The sequence below is a fragment of the Mus caroli genome, unplaced genomic scaffold, assembly GCF_978045245.1.
Source record: "Mus caroli unplaced genomic scaffold, Mus_caroli_1 scaffold_17, whole genome shotgun sequence".
Lineage (NCBI taxonomy): Eukaryota > Metazoa > Chordata > Mammalia > Rodentia > Muridae > Mus > Mus caroli.
The window spans coordinates 11,414,722-11,437,017 of NW_028227272.1; the positions used below are offsets into that span (position 1 = coordinate 11,414,722).

At 36.6% G+C, this 22,296-nt stretch overlaps 1 protein-coding gene across 1 annotated transcript in view; it reads left to right on the forward strand.

Moving 5' to 3' along the window:
• Nucleotides 1–22,296, forward strand: part of LOC110312009 (uncharacterized) — a 142,245-nt gene that overhangs the window by 112,574 nt on the left and 7,375 nt on the right. Inside the window, exons 13-16 of the mRNA XM_085832137.1 lie at nt 6,116–6,262; nt 7,482–7,670; nt 16,555–17,001; nt 18,060–18,308. Of these exons, the coding sequence (XP_085688263.1) occupies nt 6,116–6,262; nt 7,482–7,670; nt 16,555–17,001; nt 18,060–18,308 (1,032 nt within the window). The remainder of the gene's footprint in view (nt 1–6,115; nt 6,263–7,481; nt 7,671–16,554; nt 17,002–18,059; nt 18,309–22,296) is intronic.

The following is a 22,296-nucleotide window of genomic DNA, read 5'->3' on the forward strand; positions in this document are numbered from 1 at the left end:
CCAGACTGATTTCCAGAGTGGTTGTACCAGCTTTTAATCCCAGCAGCAGTGGAGGAGTGTTTCTCTTTCTCTACATCCTCACCAGCATCTGCTGTCACCTGAGTTTTTGATCTAAGCCATTCTGACTTGTGTGAGGTGAAATCTCAGGGTTGTTTTGACTTGCATTTCCCTGATAACAAAGGATGTTGAACATTTCTTTAGGTGCTTCTTAGTCATTTGAGTTTCCTCAGTTGAGAAATCTTTGTTTAGCTCTGTACCACATTTTTAAATAGGGTTATTTGATTCTCTGGAGTCTAACTCGAGTTCTTTATATATATTAGGTATTAATCCTCTATCAGATGTAGAGTTGGTACAGATCTTTTCCCAATCTGTTGGTTGCCTTTTTGTTTTATTGACGGTGTCCTTTGCCTTACAGAAGCTTTGCATTTATGAGGTCCCATTTCTCAATTCTTGATTTTAGAGCATAAGCCATTGGTGTTCTGTTCACAAAATTTCCCCTTGTGCCCATATGTTTGAGGCTTTCCCCTACTTTCTCTTCTATTAGTTTCAGTGTATTTGGTTTTATGTGGAGGTCTTTGATCCACTTGGACTTGAACTTTGTATAACAGGATAAGAATGGATCAATTTGCATTTTTCTACATGCTGACCTCCAGTTGAACTAGCACCATTTTTCAAAAGTGCTATCTTTTTTCCATTGGATGGTTTTAGCTCCTTTGTGAAAGATCAAGTGACCATAAGTGTGTGGTTCATTTCTGGGTCTTCAATTCTATTCCATTGTTCTGTATCTGTACCAATACCATGTAATTTTTTTTTTTTAAATCACTATTGCTCTCTAGTACAGCTTGATTCTCCCCGATGTTCTTTTATTGTTGAGAATTTTTTTTGCTAGCTTGGGGTTTTTCATAGTTCAGATTAATTTGAGAATTTCTGTTTGTGTCTCTGTGAAGAAATAAGTTGGAATTTTGATGGGACCTGTAGATTGCTTTTGGTAAGATGGCCAATTTACTATGTTAATCCTGCCAATCCATGAGCATGATAAATCTTTCCTTTTTCTGAGGTCTTCTTTGATTTCTTTCTTCAGAGACTTGAAGTTCTTCTCTTACAGATCTTTCACTTGTATGATTAGAGTCACACCAAGATATTTTAATTATTTGTGCCTATTGTGAAGGGTGTTGTTTTCCTAGTTTCTTTCTCAACCTGTTTATCATTTGTATAAAGGAAGGCTACTGATTCATTTGAGTTAATTTTCTATCCAGGCATTTTGCTGAAGTTGTTTATCAACTGTAGAAGTTCTCTAATAGAAATTTTGGGGTTGCTTATGTATACTATTGTATCATCTGTAAATAATGATAACCTTGACTACTTCTTTGCCAATTTGTATCCCCTTGATCTTTTGTTGTCTTATTGCTCTAGCTAGAACTTTGATTACTATATTGAATAGATATGAGGAGAGTGGGATTACTTGTCTTTTTTGTCTCTGATTTTAGTGAGATTGCTTCAAGTTTCTATCCCTTTAGTTTGATATTGTCTATTGGTTTGGTGTATATTGCTTTTACTATGTTTAGATATGGACTTTGAACTCCTATTATCTCCAATGCTTTTAACATGAAGGGATGTTGTATTTTGTCAAATGCTTTCTCAGCATCTATTAAGATCCCATGGATTTTTTCCTTTGAGTTTGTTTATATAGTGGATTACATTGATGGATTTCAATATATTGAACCATCCCTGCATCCCTGGGATGAAATTTACTTGTTCATGGTGAATGATGGTTTTGATGTGTTTTTGGATTCTGTTTGCTAGAATTTTATTGAGTATTTTTGCATTGATATTCATAAGGGAAATTGGTGTAAGGATTTCTTTGTTGGGTCTTTGTGTGGTTTTATGTGTCAGCATAACTGTAGTTTCATAGGATGAGTTAGGTAGTGTTTCTTCTGTTTCTATTTTGTGGAAGTATTTGGTATTTTTTGAAGGTCTGATAGAATTCTGCACTAAAACCATCTGGTCCTGGACTTTATCTTGGTTAGAAGACTTCTAATGACTGAGTTTATTTCCTTAGGGTTTAAGTTTAGACCGTTTATCTGATTCTGATTTAACTTTGGTACCTGGCATCTGTCTAGAAAATCATCCATTTTATCTAGATTTTCCATTTTTGTTGAGTATAGGCTTTTGTAGTGGAATCTGATGAGTTTTTGAATGTCCTTAGTTTCCGATATTATGGCTCCTCTTTCTTTTCTGATTTTGTTAATTTGAATACTGTTTCTGTATCCTCCAGTTAGTTTGTCTAAGGGTTTATTTATCTTGTTGATTTTCTCAAAGAACCAGCCCCTGGTATTGTTGATTCTTTGTATAGTTCATTTTGTTTCTACTTGGTTGATTTCAGCCCTGAGTTTATTTTCTACCATCTACTCTTCTTGGGTGTATTGCTCTTTTTGTTCTAGAGCATTCAGGTGTGCTTTTAAGTGGGTAATGTATGGTATCTCCAATTTCTTTATGGAGACACCCAGAGCTATGAGTTTTCCTCTTAGCACTGTTTTCTTTGTGTCCCATATATTTGGGTATGTTGTGCCATTGAAAGATCCTGACAGAATGTAAAAGGACACAGAAGCCCTGAAATTGGCAAGATAGACGTCAGTGTTAGCAGAACTAGCTTCACTGATTTAAAAAAATAGAGGTGCACAATGCTCTGGCCACTCCTTGAGCCTGTGTGTCTGCCAATGTTTTGAGCATTCCTTGACCCATGTGTGTGCCCACTGATGAAGCCCATTGCCAGGTGTTTGTGATATTGGTTGCTGAGAAAGAGTCAGAAAATCTCCCCAGCAACCACAGCCCAGCCAATCCTGAGTTGCTACACCTGCACCAGACTCTTTCCTTGTACCCCTCCCATACCCATTTCTTGAGAATAGACATTGTTTAGATCTGGAAATCCCCTACTTTCCCCCTTCTCCTTTCCCCCCTGAGGGCCTATAAAAACTGGGACCTCTTTCCCCTTGAGGTCGACTTCTCTACCCCTGCGTGGGATATGAGTCTTCCCCAGAGCTCTTGCTTTCCCCGAATAAAGCCTCATGTGGTTTGCAACAAACTTGGTCTATCGTGAGTTCATGGGTGTCCTGAGGCCTGAGTGAGGGGCTCCTCTCGGAGTCTTTCACCATCATTTTCATTAAATTCTAGAAAGTCTTTAATTTCTTTCTTTATTTCTTCCCTGACCAATTTATTTTTGAGTAGAGAGATGTTCAGTTTCCATGTATATGTTGGCTTTTGGTTGCTTTTGTTGTTATTGAAGTCCAGCCTTTGTCTGTGGTGGTTTGATAGAGAATATGAGATTAATTTAATCTTCTTGTATCTGTTGAGGCCTGTTTTGTTGTCGATTATATGGTCAGTTTTGGAGAAGGTACCATGAGGTGCTGAGAAGAAGGTATATTTATTTGTTTTAGGGTGAAATGTTCTGTAGATGTTTGTTAAATCCACTTGGTTCATAACTTCTGATTTTTCACTGTGTCTCTGTTTAGTTTGTTTCCATTATATATCCATTGGAAAGAGTGTTGTATTGAAGACTCCCACTATTATTGTGTGATGTTCAATGTGTGCTGTGATCTTTAGTAACAGTCTTTTACAAATGTGTGTTTCCTTGCATTTGGGGCGTAGATGTTCAGAAATGAGAGTTTATCTTTGTTAATTTTTCTTTTGACAAGTATGTACTGTCCTTCCCCATAGTTTTTCATAACTTTTGGTTGAAGGTCTATTTTATTGGATATTAGAATGGCTACTTCAGCTTGTTTCTTGTGACCATTTGATTAGAATTTTTTTTCTCAGCCATTTACTTTTAGGTAATTGCTGTCTTTGCTACTGAGGTGTGTTTCTTGTAAGCAGCAAAATGCTGAGTCCTGTTTACATATCCAGTATGTTAGCATATGTCTTTTTATTGGGGAGTTGAGTCCATTTATGTTGAGAGATATCAAAGGCCAATTATAGTTGTTTCCTGTTATTTTTGTCAGAGGTGGAATTATGTTTGTGTGGTTCTCATCTTTTGAGTAATTTCTTGATTTTTTTTTCTGTAGTTTACATCCTTGTATTGGAGTGTTCCTTCTAGTATCCCCTGTAGGGCTGGGTATTCGAAAGGTGTTCTTTCAATTTGGTTTTGTCTTGGAATATCTTGGTTTCCCCATCTATGGTAATTGAGAATTTTCCTGGGTATAGTAGTCTGGCTGGCATTTTAGGTTCTGTATTACATCTCTCCCAAAATTTTCTGTCTTTTAGAGTCTCTGTTGAGAAGTCTGGTGTAATTCTGATAGGTCTCCCATTATATATTACTTGACCTTTTCCCCTTACAGCTTTTAATATTCTTTCTTTGTTCTGTGCATTTGGTGTTTTGATTATTATGTGACAGGAAGAAAGTTTTTCTGGTCCAATCTGGTGTTCTATAGGCTTCTTGTATGTTTATGAGCATCTCTTTCTTTAGGTTAGGGAAGTTTTCTTCTATAATTTTGTTGAAGATATTTACTGGCCCTTTGAGTTGGGTATCTTCACTCTCTTGTATACCAATTATTCTTAGGTTTTGTCTTTTTATTGTTTCCTGGATATTTTTTTGAATATTTTGAGTTAGAAGCTTTTTACTTTTTGTATTTTCTAATGTCTTCTATGATATCTTCTACACCTGAGATTCTGTCTTCTATCTCTTGTATTCTGTTGGTGATGCTTGCATCTGTAATCTGTGACTCTTGCTCTCTTTCCTAGGTTTTCCATCTCCAGGATTGTCTCTGTTTGTATTTTCTTTAATGTTTCTATTTCCATTTTTAGATCCTGGATGGTTTTGTTCAGTTACTTCATCTGTTTGATTGTGTTTTCCTGTATTTCTTTAGATCTGTGTCTTTCCTCTTTTAGGGATTCTACTTGTTTACCTGAGTTCTATTGTATTTTTTTTTTAAAGGGAGTTATTTATGTCCTTCTTGAAGTCCTCTATCACCTTCCTGAGATGGGATTTTAGGTCTGAATCTTGCTTTTCAGGTATATCCAGAGTTTGCTTTGGTGGGAGAACTGGATTCTCATGTTGGTAAGTAGTATTGGTTTCTGTTGCTTATGTTCTTGCACTTGCATCTCAACATCTGGTTATCTCTGGTGTTACCTGGCCTTGCTGTCATCTCTTACTGGAGCCTGTGATCCTTTGATCCTGTAAGTGTCAAGACTCCTGGAGGTCTAGCTGCATCTGGGTATGGGCTGAGTAGGTGGGAATCAGAGCATAGGCTCTGCTCCTGGGTACAGATGCAAACTGGAGGGAACCGTGTCTCTGGCTGGGTGAGGTTTCTGTGTCCTCTGGGTCTTGTGAGTCCCAGTTAAGCCAGGTATGGTGGTGAGGGTTAGTGCCTCACCTGTTGCCCTGAATGTGTCAGAACTCCTGGGGTCAAGCTTTGTCTGGGTGTGGGCTTAGTGGGCGGGAATCTCAAGCATAGGGTCCACTGTCAGGTGCAGGTACAAACCAGAAGGAACTTGCTTCTCTAGCTGGGCAGGCTCAAGGCCAATTTCTTTTCCTGATAGCAGTTATGTGTATAGTTTCCTTATAAGATGAAGATTAGTTCAACTTTGAGATACTACCTAGGTGTTTGAAATTATGAACAACGTGGTACTGATGGTCAGTAGGTTAGATCTGAGGAAAAGAAGTTCTTTCCTGGTGCTTTAAATATGTAGTTTCATGTTGTGATGGATTCCTACCTTAAGTGTCTTAAGTCAATGTTCCACATTTCAGATAGAGTTGTATAAAATCTTTTAATGCACAAATTGCTTTGCCATGTGAAAAACCATATAATTCATTTTTTTTTGCAAACTTAATGTATACTTAGATTTGTTTATTCCAATCCAAAGTGAGTTATGTTTGAGGTTTCTGTTTTGCTTCTATCCCAGGCTAATTTAAATTATCCTGACTTCTCAATAAGTGTTTTGTGTTAATAGCTAAGCATCTACAGAGATATTTAGATATTAAATACTAATTTGTTTCTATTTTGATATGTCTATCCCCTATGACTCTGAAGGATAATGTCATTTAAAAACAAGTACTTCTAAATACAAACAACAAAATGGCAATGAAATCAAGGAAACTAATTATTTACCTTCTCTTCTGCAGAATCTATCTCCAGACTTAGCAATAGAGATGTTTTATAGAGAATCTGTACCTTTGGGACTTCCTTCTGAGGATAATAGTGATGATATGTTGCTGGTGCAAAAGAATATTCAGAGTGACAGCCTCATCAAAAAAGAGACAACAAAGATGGTTTGTAGGCTCTCGGGTAAAACTGAAATTAATGTTGCTTTTGAAGAAGAGCTACTACCTAGTACCTCTGAAGAAAAAACATACTCTACAATAAAACCCACTAATTTGAAAAGTGCTCTTCTATATGAATAACCATAAATTTTTAGAAATCAGCTTGAGAACATGTCCATTTATCAAGACAACACCATTAGCTTCCTTCCTAGGGTCTGTGACTTCCAAAGTCACTGTCTTTTGGCCTGGTTTTCATTACTAAGAATGACTTATTGCCTATGAAAAAGGCCTCAAGTCCAAATCAAAACTGATTGAATATGCTCTTAATCTTTGTGCCACATTTACACCAATGTGTATTTTTGATGTTTTGGTTGAAAAGTATGTGGCTTTAGTTGCATGGCCTTATAATTAGGTTCTCTATTCTATTCCAATGATCTCTGAATGTGTCTGTGTCAGTACCATGGTGATTTTATTACTATGGTTCTATAGAATAACTTGGAATCATTTATAGTGACACTCCAAGCATTGTTCATTTTACTTGAGTATTTTGGTTATCTAGCGTCTTTTATGCTTCTATATGAAGATTAAAAAATCTTTCCCCAATTTCTGTGAATAATTCCACTGGAATTTCAACTATAATTGCATTGAATCTCTAGATTGCTTCTGGTAAAATAGCCTGTTTTAGTAGGACAAATACCAAAGCTGTGGACTGGAGCTCGGCCAGATAAAGCTTGTGCATGAGCTGCTAGACTGGGCCTATACCAGGCAAAGCCAATGTAAGCCATGGTCTGGAGCTATGCCTAAGGGTGTGGATATGGCAGAGGTGGGAGGAAAGGGAAGCACTCACCAGCTAAAGCCAGAGATTTAGGGTCTAAAGTATATCCTTGGGTGTTGAGATGCATATGTGAGGGGAGGATGTAACTATTTTTACTTTTTAATGATAGACCATTAATCTATGAGTAGCTAAGCATTTATAACGACAAGCAAGTATGAAAATGTTACTAGTTCTATTTTTTTTTTCTGTTACTATCTGGTGGCTACTAAATGAAAAAGAATCATTTGAAGACATATGCCTCAAAACAAACAAACAAACAAACAAACAAACAAACAAACCAAACCTGAGAGTACTACAAGTAAATGTATATTCTAGCTTTCTTATATGTAGAAAATAGCTTAAGACCAAGAAAAAAATCAGTGTAACATGGAATATACAACTGTCCATTTTCAGCCCCCATCTGAGGACTCAAATGAAGAAAAATGGGCCCAACTAGTTGCAACACAGTATTTATTTATTAACCAGTACCTCAAGGAAAGATTGAAGGAGAGGATGAAAGAAGGTACTGAAAACTCTGAATCTGAAGCTTCTGATGAAGAACCATTACCTAGTTCTACCTCTGCAGGAAGAACACACTCAGTGGTAAGTAGTCCCCCCTAATTTGAAAATGGTCTGTTTCATGAAGTATGGATGTAGAAGGTCTCTCTGAGGTACTGCAGAGGGTTTTCAAACAAAAGAGCCTGGCCTTTAACATGCCCTTGTACCTGCTTGTTCTCTTTGTCACAGGAACACTCTTGTTAGTCATCATCCAAGATTTATATGAAAATAATTTAAGCTATGAGAATAACAAATCTTAAAGCTGTATGGTTTAAACACAAATAAGAATTCTAGCACTGACACAAAAATAAATGACAATAATAGTAGTAAGGGAATGGAGCATTGTTATGGTTGAAATGATATTTGATGTAAGCAAGTCAAAACACAAATAATTGAAAATTTGATATTAGATATGTACTTAAATCTAGTAAACCCAAGTGCAGTGGTTTATACACTTCAAAGCAACAAAGCAGGCAACTGAAATAAGAAGACAACCTATTTCTGTAGTTAAAGAGGTATGCATGGGGACAATCGAATTCTCGTGGTTTGTTTTTTTTTAACCTTTCTACCCTGAATTACTTTAAATGTTTCAGAAATTTGTCTAGATTTTCATTTCTTTTTAGGTCATTGAGAATTTCATACAATGTATTTTGATCACATTCATCTTACATTTTTCTCAAAGATTACATCCCTCTTTTCTACAAATCAATTTTGTATTCTCAGTTTTTTCCTCTAAATTTCTTAGAGTCAGATTTGTGTTGCTACCTACTGAAATATGAGTCACCTGACAGGGGTTACATACACCCTTAAAGAAAACTAACTCTCCCTCTCCTCGCAGCAATTACTGCCATTAGCTGGGATGATGCTTCATGTTCACCTTGCTTTTTCATATTGGATTGTTTTTCCCTTCTGTGGTTTGGGCTCACACTGGTCTTACACTCATTATCACAACTGCTGTGGAGTTCATATATTCTACTACCTTGTTTCTTTCGAAAATATTGCTTTTTTGTAGTTATCCATCACTTTTGGCTCTTATATTCTTTTCTCCACTCTTCTGCAATGATTCATGAACCCCAGGGGAAGATATGGGGGATAGGTGTTTCATTTAGGGCATTTTGAAAAGACAAGTGTCTCTGTCAATAACCATCTATTGCAAAAAGAATCTTCTCTGATGAGTGTACATGTACACACACTAATCTATGGGCTGAATGGACGAGATGGGTATGTCATTAGGAGTCAGTTTAATGCTGACCTCTATGGCTATTGAAATTGAAACATGTATATCTATCAGGGTCCCAGATCTATATTAAGATCCTCAACTTAAATGGATTTTAGTTTTGTTCAGGGTGAGAGAATAAGCATCAAATTTCATTCTTCTACATGTATCCCCCTTGTTTAATCACTACCATTTGTTGAAGATGCTGTCTTTACAACAAGCTGTGTTATTGGCCTCTTTGTGAAAAATCAGCGGGCTATATGAGTTTAGGTTGTATGTTTGTATGTGGGCCCTCAAATTCTATTCCACTGATCAACATTTCCATGTTAGTAACATATTCTTTTAACTACTATAGGCCTATATAAATATTTCCACTATATATGTATAGTATGACACACACACACACACACACACATATATATATATATATATATATATATATATATATATATATATATCACATTTTTATTTATAAGTTCAGCATGTCTTAAAAATATATCTTCTGGAAATCATGTGAAGTTTACAATTAAGGCTATCTTTTCCTTGTGTATGAATTATGCCTTACAAGTACTCTGCCCTGAAGACATTGTCATTTACTATTCCCTGATACTTTTCTGGCTAGTACCTGTTATAATTTTTTTCTATCATTATAGGTGGTACCTGGTAAGCAGCACTGAAACACTGAATGTGGAAATTACAGGCTCTTACCTAATTTAATTTTTTTCAGGTATTTACCTGTTAATTACCATTTTCTGCTTTCTGTGTGTCCAAAACCTTTGTTTTATAAAGTTAGTCATTTTACAAACATAAGCACTCCAAATAAAAAACACTCAGAATAAAACAAATCAAATTAACCTTGCATCTTTTCCTCAGCAAAAAATGTCCCCAAACCAAAAGGTAAGGACTAACTATGACAGAGAATACACATCTACACAATCAGAAGATCTCTCTACAGAAAAGAGTGAGGAGAAGGAGTGGGCCCAGCTGAGTGCACTCCAGTATGCACATTTTAACAAACTGCTCAGGCAGGATTTAAAGAAGAAAATCTGTAAAATGTATGAAAACTCTGAAAGGAATGTTTGTTCCAACAAAGAACCAATTCCTGATAAGCCCAAACAAAGAAAACACTTTAAGGTAATTCTCTTCCCTCTGATCTGAAAAACTGCATATTTGAGTGTGAAGGAAAAGATATCATCTGGTGTGCCTATCTCTGCAGTATGGTAGATATTTCCCAAACAACAGCAAAACCCAAATCATGAAAATGACTTTCATTTCCTTCATGCCCACAGTTCTAGGAATACAATAGTCAGTCATCATCTAAGGTTTAAGCAAAAACAAACTGGACTCTGAAGATTCCAAACTGAAAAGCAAACATGCTTTTAGTACCATAAGAAAAAATGCTTAAAATAATGCTGAAAGTAAATAATAGTAAAAATAAAGGCCAGGAATCATTACCGTTGACATGAAAAGAACCAACATGGTGGGTCTGCAAGAGATAATAGAACAAACAATATTATAAGGAACTGGTAATTAGTAGACACATAGCAAAGTCCAGTAAACCAAACATATCCAGGGTCAAGTGACTAAAATGAAAATCGCACTATAGTTTTTCCACTCTAGACTTACCTAATCAAATAGCTGAATACACTGGCTATTTCTCCTTTGCTTTTTTTTTTAATTAAATAATCTAGGTTTTATATATGTTTGAATCAAAAGTATACATTTATTGAATTTTATAGATATTTACATATGTAAATATCTATGTCCCTATGCACCTTTACAAGTAAGTTCACCTTTCTCTATGTGTACATTGACTCAGTTGTGCTAAGTTTTCTGTGTAGAGGGGGTCCCATTCCCCAATTGATCCTTGATTTGTCAATAAAGAAAGCTGAGGGCCCTTCTTAGAATTGGGAACAAAACACCCATGGAAGAAGTTACAGAGACAAAGTTTGGAGCTGAGACAAAAGGATGGACCTTCTAGAGACTGCCATATCCAGGGATCCATCCCATAATCAGCCTCCAAACGCTGACACCAGTGCATACACTAGCAAGATTTTGCTGATAGGACCCTGATATAGCTGTCTCTAGTGAGACTACGCTGGGGCCTAGCAAACACAGAAGTGGATGCTCACAGTCAGCTAGTGGATGGATCACAGGGCCCCCCAATGGAGGAGCTAGAGAAAATACCCAAGGAGCTAAAGGGATCTGCAGCCCTATAAGTGGAACAACATTATGAACTAACCAGTACCTCGGAGCTCTTGACTCTAGCTGCATATGTATCAAAAGTTGGCCTAGTTGGCCATCACTGGAAAGAGAGGCCCATTGGACTTGCAAACTTTATATGCCCCAGTACAGGGGAACGCCAGGGCCAAAAAGTGGGAATGGGTGGGTAGGGGAGTGTATGGGGGACTTTTGGGATAGCATTGGAAATGTAAATGAGGAAAATACCTAATTAAAAAAAAAAAAAGAAAGCTGGGGGCCAATTGCTGGGTGGAGGGCACAGCTGGGACTTCTGAGTCCCAGGAGGAGACTCAAGAAAGGAGAGAGGTTTTTTTTTTTTTTTTTTTTTTGCCATGCTTTGGAGGAAAAAGGACACAGCAATCATGAATCATGTAAGGGGTAGTTAGGGCCTGCAGCCTCCACTACAGGCAGGTGGCCAAAGATGTTTGATAGGGGCTTAGTGGAACAAGCCACTAAGATTAGGGCAGTAGAGACAGAGATAGGGCATACATTTCCAGGCAGGAGATATTTGTGCTTATCAATTGTGCCTAGCAGGCAATTTAAGGTAAATGTGTATACCAAATGTGTGTGTGTGTGTCTTTTACCGGAGGATTCAAGAGTCTCAGGAGTGGGCTGGTAGTGAACCCACACTGCCTTCCCTGCAAAGACAGGTGGGAAGAGTAGAGGGGTTAGTGCTGGAAGTGGCCAATCCTGGAGATAAGGCTGGTGGAACAAAAGGGACCCAGGAGGGGCAAGAGTTTGGCGGTGTGGTCCCAGGTAAAGGCGGTAGCAAGAGTTAAAAACAAAACAAAAAACAAAAACAAAAAACCCAAAACAAAACCAAAAACAAAATGCTCAAAACATTTCTGAGTGCTTCAGATTTCATGTAACAAACCGAAGACATTGGCTCTTATCCTCTTCTGAATTTTGTCTGCCCATTATTCTGCTCTATCATCTGTTTTCTCCAACCAAGTAAATATTATGGCCTTGAGAAACTTTAGTTGCAAAGATGACTTCATCAGATTGCTTGTAGGCAAGAGTGTAGGGTATTTTCTGGCTTAATAATTAGTGTGAGGGCACAGTTCAATATAGACAGTACTACCCATTGGTGGACAGTCCTGGGTTGTATATGAAAACAGGTTGAGAAAGACACAAGGAGCTAAGTAAGAATCCATGGCTTCTACTTGAGTTCCTACTTTGAGTTTCTGTTTTGATCTCCCTCAAAAGATTCTGATCTGAGATATAGGAGTCAAATAATCCCTTTCTTCCCCATGTTATTTTTGGTCATACTCTTTACCACAGCATTAGAAAGCAAAGTGGGACATCCTTTTAGCCATTTATTCCAACCCCATCTCATCTTACAGCTCTTTAGAGAAAACTGGATATTAAAATAAGAACATACTTCACATTCATGTATTTGCTTTGTACATACTATTTCAAAATCAAGTCTCCAAAACAGAAATGTGGCCCAGAGATGATACAAATAGTTGCTTACATGAACTGAATTCGCCATCAAAATTTCAGAGATTTCTTCAACATTATGGATTTTCAGTTACCTATAAGGAGTTGAATTGAGTGTGCTTCGAGTGTGTATACACATTTTCTTTTATATATGAGGCACATATGTCCATCTGCTTGCTAAAGATCCAATTTGTGCTGTTGCTTCTAATTAAAAGTTTTTGAAATAATGATACAATTACATCATTATTTCCCTTTCATTTTCTCCAAGCAACTCCTCCCATAAGACCCCTTTGCTATCAAATCCATAGCCTCTTTTTCTTTAGTTGTTAAATACTTATATGGTACATACATACATACATACATACATACACATTCTGAAGTACATAAATACAACATACTCAATTAGTATAATTTTACATGTACATATATGATCTCAGGGATGGCCACTAGTATTAGATAATTTCATTTGGAGAGGCTCTTCCCTAGGGAAGATGATTTGTTCAGGTCATTTTTAGGCATTCATGTTGATAAGACTCAATGGGTGTAGCTACTCAACTCACAGCAAATGTCATCTACTCCCCCTCTGTAAGTATCTTAACACTGCTTTGTCATACACAGTGATGAAGATTTTAGCATTTTCAAGATGTTTTATATTAGTTTATATTAAGAAAGTTTGAATTACATGTTAATTCTTTAATATAGGATTTCATTATCTGGCATTAGAAGTTGCTGATTTAAGAACATTTGCTTACAAGATAGTGGTTGTTGTTCAGTGTTGGAATCCTTTTCTATGCTAACAAAATCTTGTACTTCCTTTATACTATAACCATATTTCTGTAAAGCATATAGTGGTTGTATTTGGATAAGTTATACATTACTCTCAAACATATTATATCCCTCTCTTTATTTTCATTCCTGAAATGTATACATGACTTGGACAGTTTATCATTCTATTTGCAATCCATATCAATTATACCTGAATTTTCCTTCATAAACCCTTGTATCTTTGTTTTTGACTAAATTTTGCCGAAAAGTTATTTAGAAATATTTCATAAGGTATAATATATTTACACATAAACTGTAACACTTAGTTTTAAAGGGATGGAGAGAGAACTCAGAGTTGAAAACCCTTACTACTATTTTAAAAGAACCTGGGTTTAGTTCCCAGCATCCGCACAGAAACAACCACCTTTAATTCAAATTCTAAGGGTTATGATGGCTGGTTCATGCCTCCAAGGATTCCAACACACACATGAAGACAACTAGGTGCACATTTACATAAACCAACTCTTAGAAGCTAGTAGAACCCTGCTAAACCTTATCTGTAGATTACCAACAATTGAGGTAAATTTTATTTGGAATAATTTGCATTCTTTCACCTGTATAATGTCCCCTAATGATATATGTGTGGTAAGTTTAAGCCTCCTGATTAAGTGAGTGAAATTATGAAAAATGTGTCTGTAATATTCAGCACATGAGGGTAGGCTAAAAGAGTTCATTCCCTGGGACTAAAATTGTAGTCTCTTTCCAATCACACTCACGGCAAGTTTAAAGATTTAGTTCTCTCTCCGTTTCTAATTGCCATTAGTGCCTGTGCTCAGAGATAAAATCAACACTGACACACTTAGCCTGGTAGCAGTGCATAAAGAGCATCTAAAGAACACACACATATGAATATATACACACACACACACACACAAACATATACATTTGTATAACAGTAAACTTCCTCAGTGCTGTTTGAAATAAATGTATCTTACGGTGTGCTAAATTTACCAAAAATAGTGAATTGCATAATTTTTAATATAACAAAGCAATTCTCAAACACAAAGATTTCACACCCCCCAACATCTAAAAAATTGTAATCCAGACTCTACATGCAAATATTCAAGACATGTATACACATTTTATGTATGCCTAAAACACACACACACACACACATACAAATATAGTCACAAATATATGTCTCTCTACATACATACATATATGTGTATGTACACATACATTTATACATGTACATGTATATATATGTACATATTCATATATAAAAATTAAAATGGGGTTATTTAAATCAGGGCAACTAAGACACTTCTTAGGCACCACAGGTTAACAATTGTTAACAATACAAAGTCCATTGTCAAGAAGCGGTTAGCTCAGATTTGTTGGCCTGTGAGATCCCATAGACTCTCAAGCATTACAGATTATTGCCATCAATTAAGTCTATCTATTTTCATTACTAAAATAGGGAATTTGCTTTGCTTTATTAATGGGCTTACTGATTTGGGTTATAAATCATTTGCATAATTTAAAGTTTACTAATATCCAGAAAATATTTGTATGTAGAGTCTGGATTACAATTTTTTAGATGTGAGGGGGTGTAAAATCTTTGTGTTTGAGAATTGCTTTGTTATGTTAAAACTACATTATTTTTGGTAAATTTAACATACCATAAAATATGTTTTGCTGGGAGCCTCCCAGCCCAGAGAGGGTGGTGACAGAGGCAATTCTGGTGATGGCTTTCAAGTCTGAGGGTCTCAGGACGTTCTAGTTCTCTAACTCTACTGAAATGCTGATGATAACTGCTAAAACTAAACTTTCTGGCTCTCTCTGAGGGTAAAGGGCTTAGGCGATTAACACCTGTAGCCTAACAGTGCGGGGATTAAGTAATGTGGTCTTTGTTCTATCTCAGCAGAAACTGCTCGGCTCTAATTTTCAGCCTGCTAGTCAGAAGTTGCAGGGAGAAAAATGTACACTTAGAAAAATGACTATAGCATTTATTACTAAGTAGTAAAAAGTTTCCTATGAAAGCTAATTAAGGGGAAAACCAGAAAGATCCCAAGTGGGGAAAGGCAAAAAATTCTTCTAAGTGGAGAAAGGAGCAAAAATTCTAGTAAGGGAAAAGATTCTTCCAGGAGGGGAAAAGGAAAAAATTGTAGTCTTCTTTTGTCCTCAGTACTTATACACCTTTCAGAATACATCATCAAATGTTACAAAGTTCATTATACGTTCACACAAAAAATCAAATCATAAATTGAAATAGAAGTTTACAACAGTGACTATCCATGTTACATGACTATCCATGTTACATGTTCCATGTTACATGTATATCCATCAGGAGTAATTATCTGGCTAAACATTCATCACCTGTCTGAGCTCACTGGATGTTTAAAACCATAACTAATTTATTAGTGAAATTTCATATAGATAAACCCAGTTGATATTTTATCTTCTGTCCTATCACCTATAATAAATTGTTAGTTCTCTTTTTATGACCTTTGAATAATTGTTTTACAACCTCTTGGAAGGTGCTCTGAGTAGGAGAAAGTCTGATTAATATCTAAGAGCAATTATAGGTTGACACTGGGAGAGTTGTCAGTGCAGTTTTGACTATCAGAAAAGGACCTAATAGCAGTCCCATTATAAAAGTTTAATAATCACAGATATAATTTTAGGAATTCTTACAGGACCATTATTAAGACTTAAGTCACTTATTTGTCTATATAGCATAATTACAAGACAGTACATCTTTGTGGATCTGCAGAGATCTGCTCCAAAGGGGTGTGCTATTACTTAGTGATTGTTATATATGTTTAATAAAAACAGGAAAAGCACATTAATAGCAGGAATCTTTCCTAAATTTAATCACTTACAGCCTTGCTTAATAAAAGTGAGCCTGTCACAGATTAATAATCCGAAGCAGGCCATTTCAGGATGATCACTTGCTAGTTATTAGCTTGTCCCACAATGGCTCCTGACAATGTTTATTTCAATCAGGACTGGGAAAGTTTGCTGATTCATCATTTGTCTCCTACTCTTGGTGTAGATAAATCATTTTCAGTTGCTGTTGATAGCCTAATGATTTGTAAGTAGCTATAGAAATGAAGAACTGTTGAAATGTACGTCCTATTTTCCTTTTCTGTTTCCTATAACCTGTAAGGACAATATCATTTTGAAAATGAGTGTTCCAAAACAACAACAACAAATCTGAGAATAAAGCCAAACAAATTAATCTCTTTTTTTCCTCCTCATCAGAAAATGGCAGAGAAAAAGAAGAAACATGAAAGAAAAGATGCATACATGCATTCAAGACATTCTTCAGTTAAGAGGAATGATGACATAAAGAAGCAAGTTGACTGGCACCATGAGCAACTGAAGGAACTCCTCAAAAATGACATAAAGGAAATACTGAAGGAGCAATTGGCTACAGAGCTTGCAAGGATGAGGAAAGTCCTTAGAAAGGATGCGAAGAAAATTAGTGAACTAATCAGGAATGAATTAACGCAAATATGCACTGAACAGGTGGCTCTTTTTCAAGCACAGGTGAAGGAGACACAGCAGGAGCAGGTGAATTTGCTGAAGGACCTCTTAAGAAGGGACTTAAAGGAGGTGGTTCATGAACAGGTTAAAAAGCCTAGAATTATTATTTGTCCTAAAGAGGAGCTACTACCTGGTACCTCTAAAGGAACTGCAGACTTACAGGTAGGTCCTTCTCACTGGTAAGGTCTGTGTTTGGTCAGCAGGGGAAAGATTCTATTCGACTGTTTGTGATCTCAAGCCAATCTAATATGTGATATTAAAAATGAAATATGACTTCCCACTACAACACTTTATAAAGTGTAGACATAGTAAAATTAGAAAATAGTTAAGCCGGGCGTGGTGGCGCACGCCTTTAATCCCAACACTCGGGAGGCAGAGGCAGGCGGATTTCTGAGTTCGAGGCCAGCCTGGTCTACAAAGTGAGTGCCAGGACAGCCAGGGCTACACAGAGAAACCCTGTCTCGAAAAAACCAAAAAAAAAAAAAAAAAAAAAAAAAAAAAAAAAGAAAATAGTTAAGCTAAGTTTTTAGCTGAAGTAAAAATCTTATATGATGCTTTAAAATTGTTTTCTTCTGTTTATATATGTACCTAAAAGTCATCAATTTGAGACATAATAATCATTAATTTGAGAAAGAGAATTATAGTTTAATAAACACTTTAAGGAGCAATATTACAAGTTCTCTGATGAGAGAGGTAGGTGAGGTCAAATCTTTGGATGTGAGAATTGTTTTTTCATGTTAAATCTCACCTAATTTATGTTTTTGGATATGTGACACAGCATGACATTAGTTTACTCCAAACAACACTGACACAATTAAGGCCACAGGTTAATGATTTTTAGTTCATTCAAAGGCTAAGTTAAGTCATGTGACTTAAGACCACCTGAGTATATATTAAAAAGTTTAAGTGTTAAAAAATTAATTACTTTTAGCTGGGTGGTGGTGGCACATGCCTTTAATCCCAGCACTTGGGAGGCAGAGGCAGGTGGATTTCTGAGTTCGAGGCCAGCCTGGTCTACAGAGTGAGTTCCAGGACAGCCAGGGCTACACAGAGAAACCCTGTCTCAAAACCCACCTCCCCCCCAAAAAAAATTAAATACTTTTAACTTTTTCTGGATCCCTGTGATTTTTAAAAAGAGTAATTTTAAAGACAATCTCCTTAAGAAAATGAACATCTGCTGGGAAACCAAGCAAATTAACCCTTCATTTTTCCTCCATCAGAGAACATCTCTACAACAAAAAGTAAAGAAAAACTACGAAAGTGACCATGACAGTTCCCCTTCCTATTCAGAAGAGCCCTTGATGCAAACTGATGAGGGCAGGCGAGGTGAATCCCATTGTGTGCCTCTAAAAGAATTCATCAAAGAAGAATTAAAAGAAGCATTTTGTGAAATATTTGAAAGAAATAAATATGATACCTGTTTGAAGAAAGAACTACCTCATATCTCTAAAGAAAGAAAACAGCTAAGGGTAAATTCATCTCATTTTAAATGCAATATATTTCATGTGTGGTGGGAGATGCATCTGTGAGCCCTTGTCTGCAGTGTTGCAGACAGCATCTAGACAACAGGACTTCAGCCTTGCATTTGTCCTACACTTCACCAGTCCCAGGACTGTTGCAGGAATTTCCAACTTCAATAAGCCCATATAAAACCCAAACAATGCAGTTATTATAACTATAAGCTATGTGCCTAGCTAGATTGGGCAGATCTAACACTATACTACCTTATTCCTCAGCTATAAGACCCCTTGCTACTTGAGGTTTCTCCTGGCCACGTGGTTCTGGTGCATCATGGATTCCTCCTCCTCCTCAGTCTTTTTTTCTTTCCTACTGGTCTTCTTATCTTCTCTACTTGCTACCAGTCAAACCCAGTCTCACCTTTCCCCTCCACTGCCTAGCCATAGGCTCTAGCCTTTATTGCCCAGTTAAAATGGGGAGAAGGTTCACATGAGATCACCTAAGTACATGCTCACTGGGGGCAACCCCTCTTGAGGCAGCAGAATTAACATCAGAATACAAACAGCATCTGGTCAACCTAGGACCCTCTCCATTCTTCTTAAGTTTAAATGAAAAAAATATTAGGCTATAAAAACATGACAAATGTGCCTTTAAGATAAGTGAAGGTATTTCTTATATAATAATAGTATAGAAAAATAATGATAAAGACATTACAGGAATTATAGTTCAATGAAAGGAACCAGTATGCTTGTTATGTAAATGACACCGCAAGCCAAATATAATGACCTGGAAATGGAATCTTAGGCATGTTCCTAAGTCAGGTGTACTAAAAGGGCAGTGATTCACAAAATTCAAATATAGAAATCATGTTATTGTTTTCAGTTGTGCCTTTTCTCTTAATTTAGTTTTTAATTTTATTTTTTTACTTACTCACTCTATAAGTGAGTACATGCCAGTCCTTTTGGGACTGGGTTACCTCACTCAGGATGACATACTCAAGTTCCATCCATTTGCCTGTAAAATAATTATGTCTTGGTTTTTAGTAGCTGAATAGTATTTCATTGTTTAGATATTTATCTATTCTTCAGCTGAAGGACAAGGGACATCTAGGTTGTGTCCAGTTTCTGACTATTGTGAATTAAGCTATCTTTGGAGTTTTTGATCTTAGCCATTCTGATGGGTATAAGATGGAACCTCACAGTTGTTTTAATTTGCATTTCCCTGACTAGTAAAGATTTTGAACATTCATTTAAGTGCTTCTTGGCCATTTAAAATTCCTCTGTTGAGAATTTTCTGCTTAGTTTTGTACCCCATTTTTAATTAGGTTGTGTCTTTGGTGTCTATCTTCTTGGGTTCTTTATAAAATTTGGATATTAGCCCTCTGTCAGATATATGGTTAGTGAAGATCATTTCCCAATCTGTGGGATGCCATTTGTCCTATTGATAGTGTTCTTTGTCTTACAAAAGCTGTGCAGTTTCGTGAGGTCCCATTTGTCAATTGTTGATCTTAGAGTCTGAGCCATTGGTGTTCTGTTCAGGAACTTGTCTCCTGTACCAATGCATTCAAGGGTATGTTCCACTTTCTCTTCTATGATATTTAGTGTATCTGGTTTTATATTGAGGTCCTTGATCCATTTGGACTTGAGTTTTGTGCAGGGTGATAAGTGTTGATCTGTTTTTATTCTTCTACATGTAGACATCCAGTTAGTCTACCACCATTTGTTGAAGATACTTTCATTTTTCCACTGTATGGTTTTGGCTTCCTTTTAAAAAAAAAAACAAGTGTTCATATGTATGTGAGTTTATTTCTGGGTCTTTTAGTCTATCCCACTGATCAATGTGTCAGTTTCTGTACCAACACCATGCAGGTTTTATCTGTATTTATCTATAGTATTGCTCTGTAGTCTAGCTTGAGATCAGGGATGGTGGTGTCTAGCTTGAGATCAGGGATGGTGGTTCCTCCAGAAGTTCTTCTATCATTGAGAATTGTTTTTACTATCCTGGGTTTTTTGTTTTTCATATGAAGTTGAGAATTGCTCTTTCATAGTCTATAAAAATTGTGCTGAAATTTTGATGGGGAAAGTGCTAATCTGAAATTTTCTTTTGGTAAGATGGCCATTTTTACTATGTTAATCCTACCTATCCATCTTCTGATGTCTTCAACTTCTTTCTTTTGGGACTTGAGGTTCTTGTCATATAGATCTTTCACTTGATTAGTTATAGTTACATTAAGATATTTTATATTATTCATGGTTGTTGTAAAGGGTGTTGTTTCCCTATTTTCATTCTTGGCCCATTTATTATTTGTATAAAGGAGGGCTACTGATTTATTTGAGTTAATTTTATATCTAGCTAAGGTGTTTATCAGCTGTAGGAGTTCTCTGTTGAGAAATTGGGTGTAGTTTTGATAGGTCTGCCTTTGTATGTTATCCGACTGTTTTCCCTTGCTGCTTTTAACATTCTTTCTTTGTTCTGTAGATTTGTGTTTTGATTATTATGTGCCAGGTGGATTTTCTTTTCTGGACAAGTCTAATTGGTGTTCTATAAGCTTCTTATATATTTACAAACATCACTTTCTTTAGGTTGGCAATGTTTTCTTCTATAAATTTTGCTGAGAATATTTTCTGGGCCTTGGATCTAGGACTCTTCGCCTTCTTCTATTCCTACTGTTCTTAGGTTAGGTCTTTGTGTGGTATCTCAGATTTTTCTGGATATTGTGTCAGGATTTTTTTTGCTTTAACATTTTCTTTACCTGGCATATCAATTTGTTCTATTGTATCTTCTATGCCTGAGATTCTCTCTTCCATCTCCTGTTTTTTGTTGGTGATGCTTGCCTTTGTATGTTATGTATGTTAGTATCCTCCCTGGATGTACTTGTAATCAGTATTGGGAGGGGGTGAACTTCAATGCTCCTAGTGAGGCAGGTCTCTGATGGATATCCTTGAGCTGTATGGTTCTGTTCCTGTAGTTCTGTATGGTTCAGGAGCCTCAGATGTAATAAAGATGGGCAGAGAGATGTTAGGAGAATGGATGTCCCCCTGTGATTTCAGGCTGCTCAGGGTAGGTTGGCTTGGCCCAGATAGCTCAGAGAGCTCAGAGAGCAGGGAATATAGGTGGTATATGGGAATCTTACTTGTATGGTCCAGGAGTTTGATGAAGGTAGAAGAGAGGCAGCAGGAGAATGGAGGTTCCTCTGGGATGGCAGCCTGTTCAGGGCAGCTTGGCTTGGCCAATCATATGATTTTAAAAACAACATATGATTCTAATGAAAAGCCCTACATCACTAGGTGATTGGATCCCCTGGCATTTTTGCCCCTCATATTATTTAAAACATTTCAGAATTCTGTGTAAGCTTACAGTTTTTTTATATAAATTATATTTATAAATGTATGAATTTATAATCCTAAAAGCCCATATATATGACACACAATCCAGATATTTTTATTTACAAGCCATATGCCTAGATTGAGCAGATCTAGGGTTATAGTAACTTATTCTCCAGCTATAAATCTCCTTGTTACTTGCCGTTTCTCCTGGCCCCGTGGTTCTAGTCCATGGCAGCTTCCTCCTCCTCCTTCTTCCTCTTCTCCCCCTGTCTATAATCCTCTCTCATGAACCTTCAGTCCCACTTTTCTCTTTCCACTGCCCAATCACATGTCTAGCATTTTATTGACCAGTTAAGTTGGGGAGAAGGTTCACATGGCATCTCTTGAGTACCTGAGGAGCTCCTTATGTGTGTGTGTGTGTGTGTGTGTGTGTGTGTGTGTGTGTGTGTGTGACATTTTGAGGAACCAGTATTTTGCATTAGAATATAAGAAGCATAAGACCAAACCACTACATACCAATGTTTATCTTCATGAATCCATATATATGTATTTATTTATAGGATATATATGTATGTACATATATATGGATATATATGGGTACATATATAGGCTATACATTTACAGGCTATATATTTATAGGCCACATCCTCCTATCCATGTTGTGTTTTCTGAG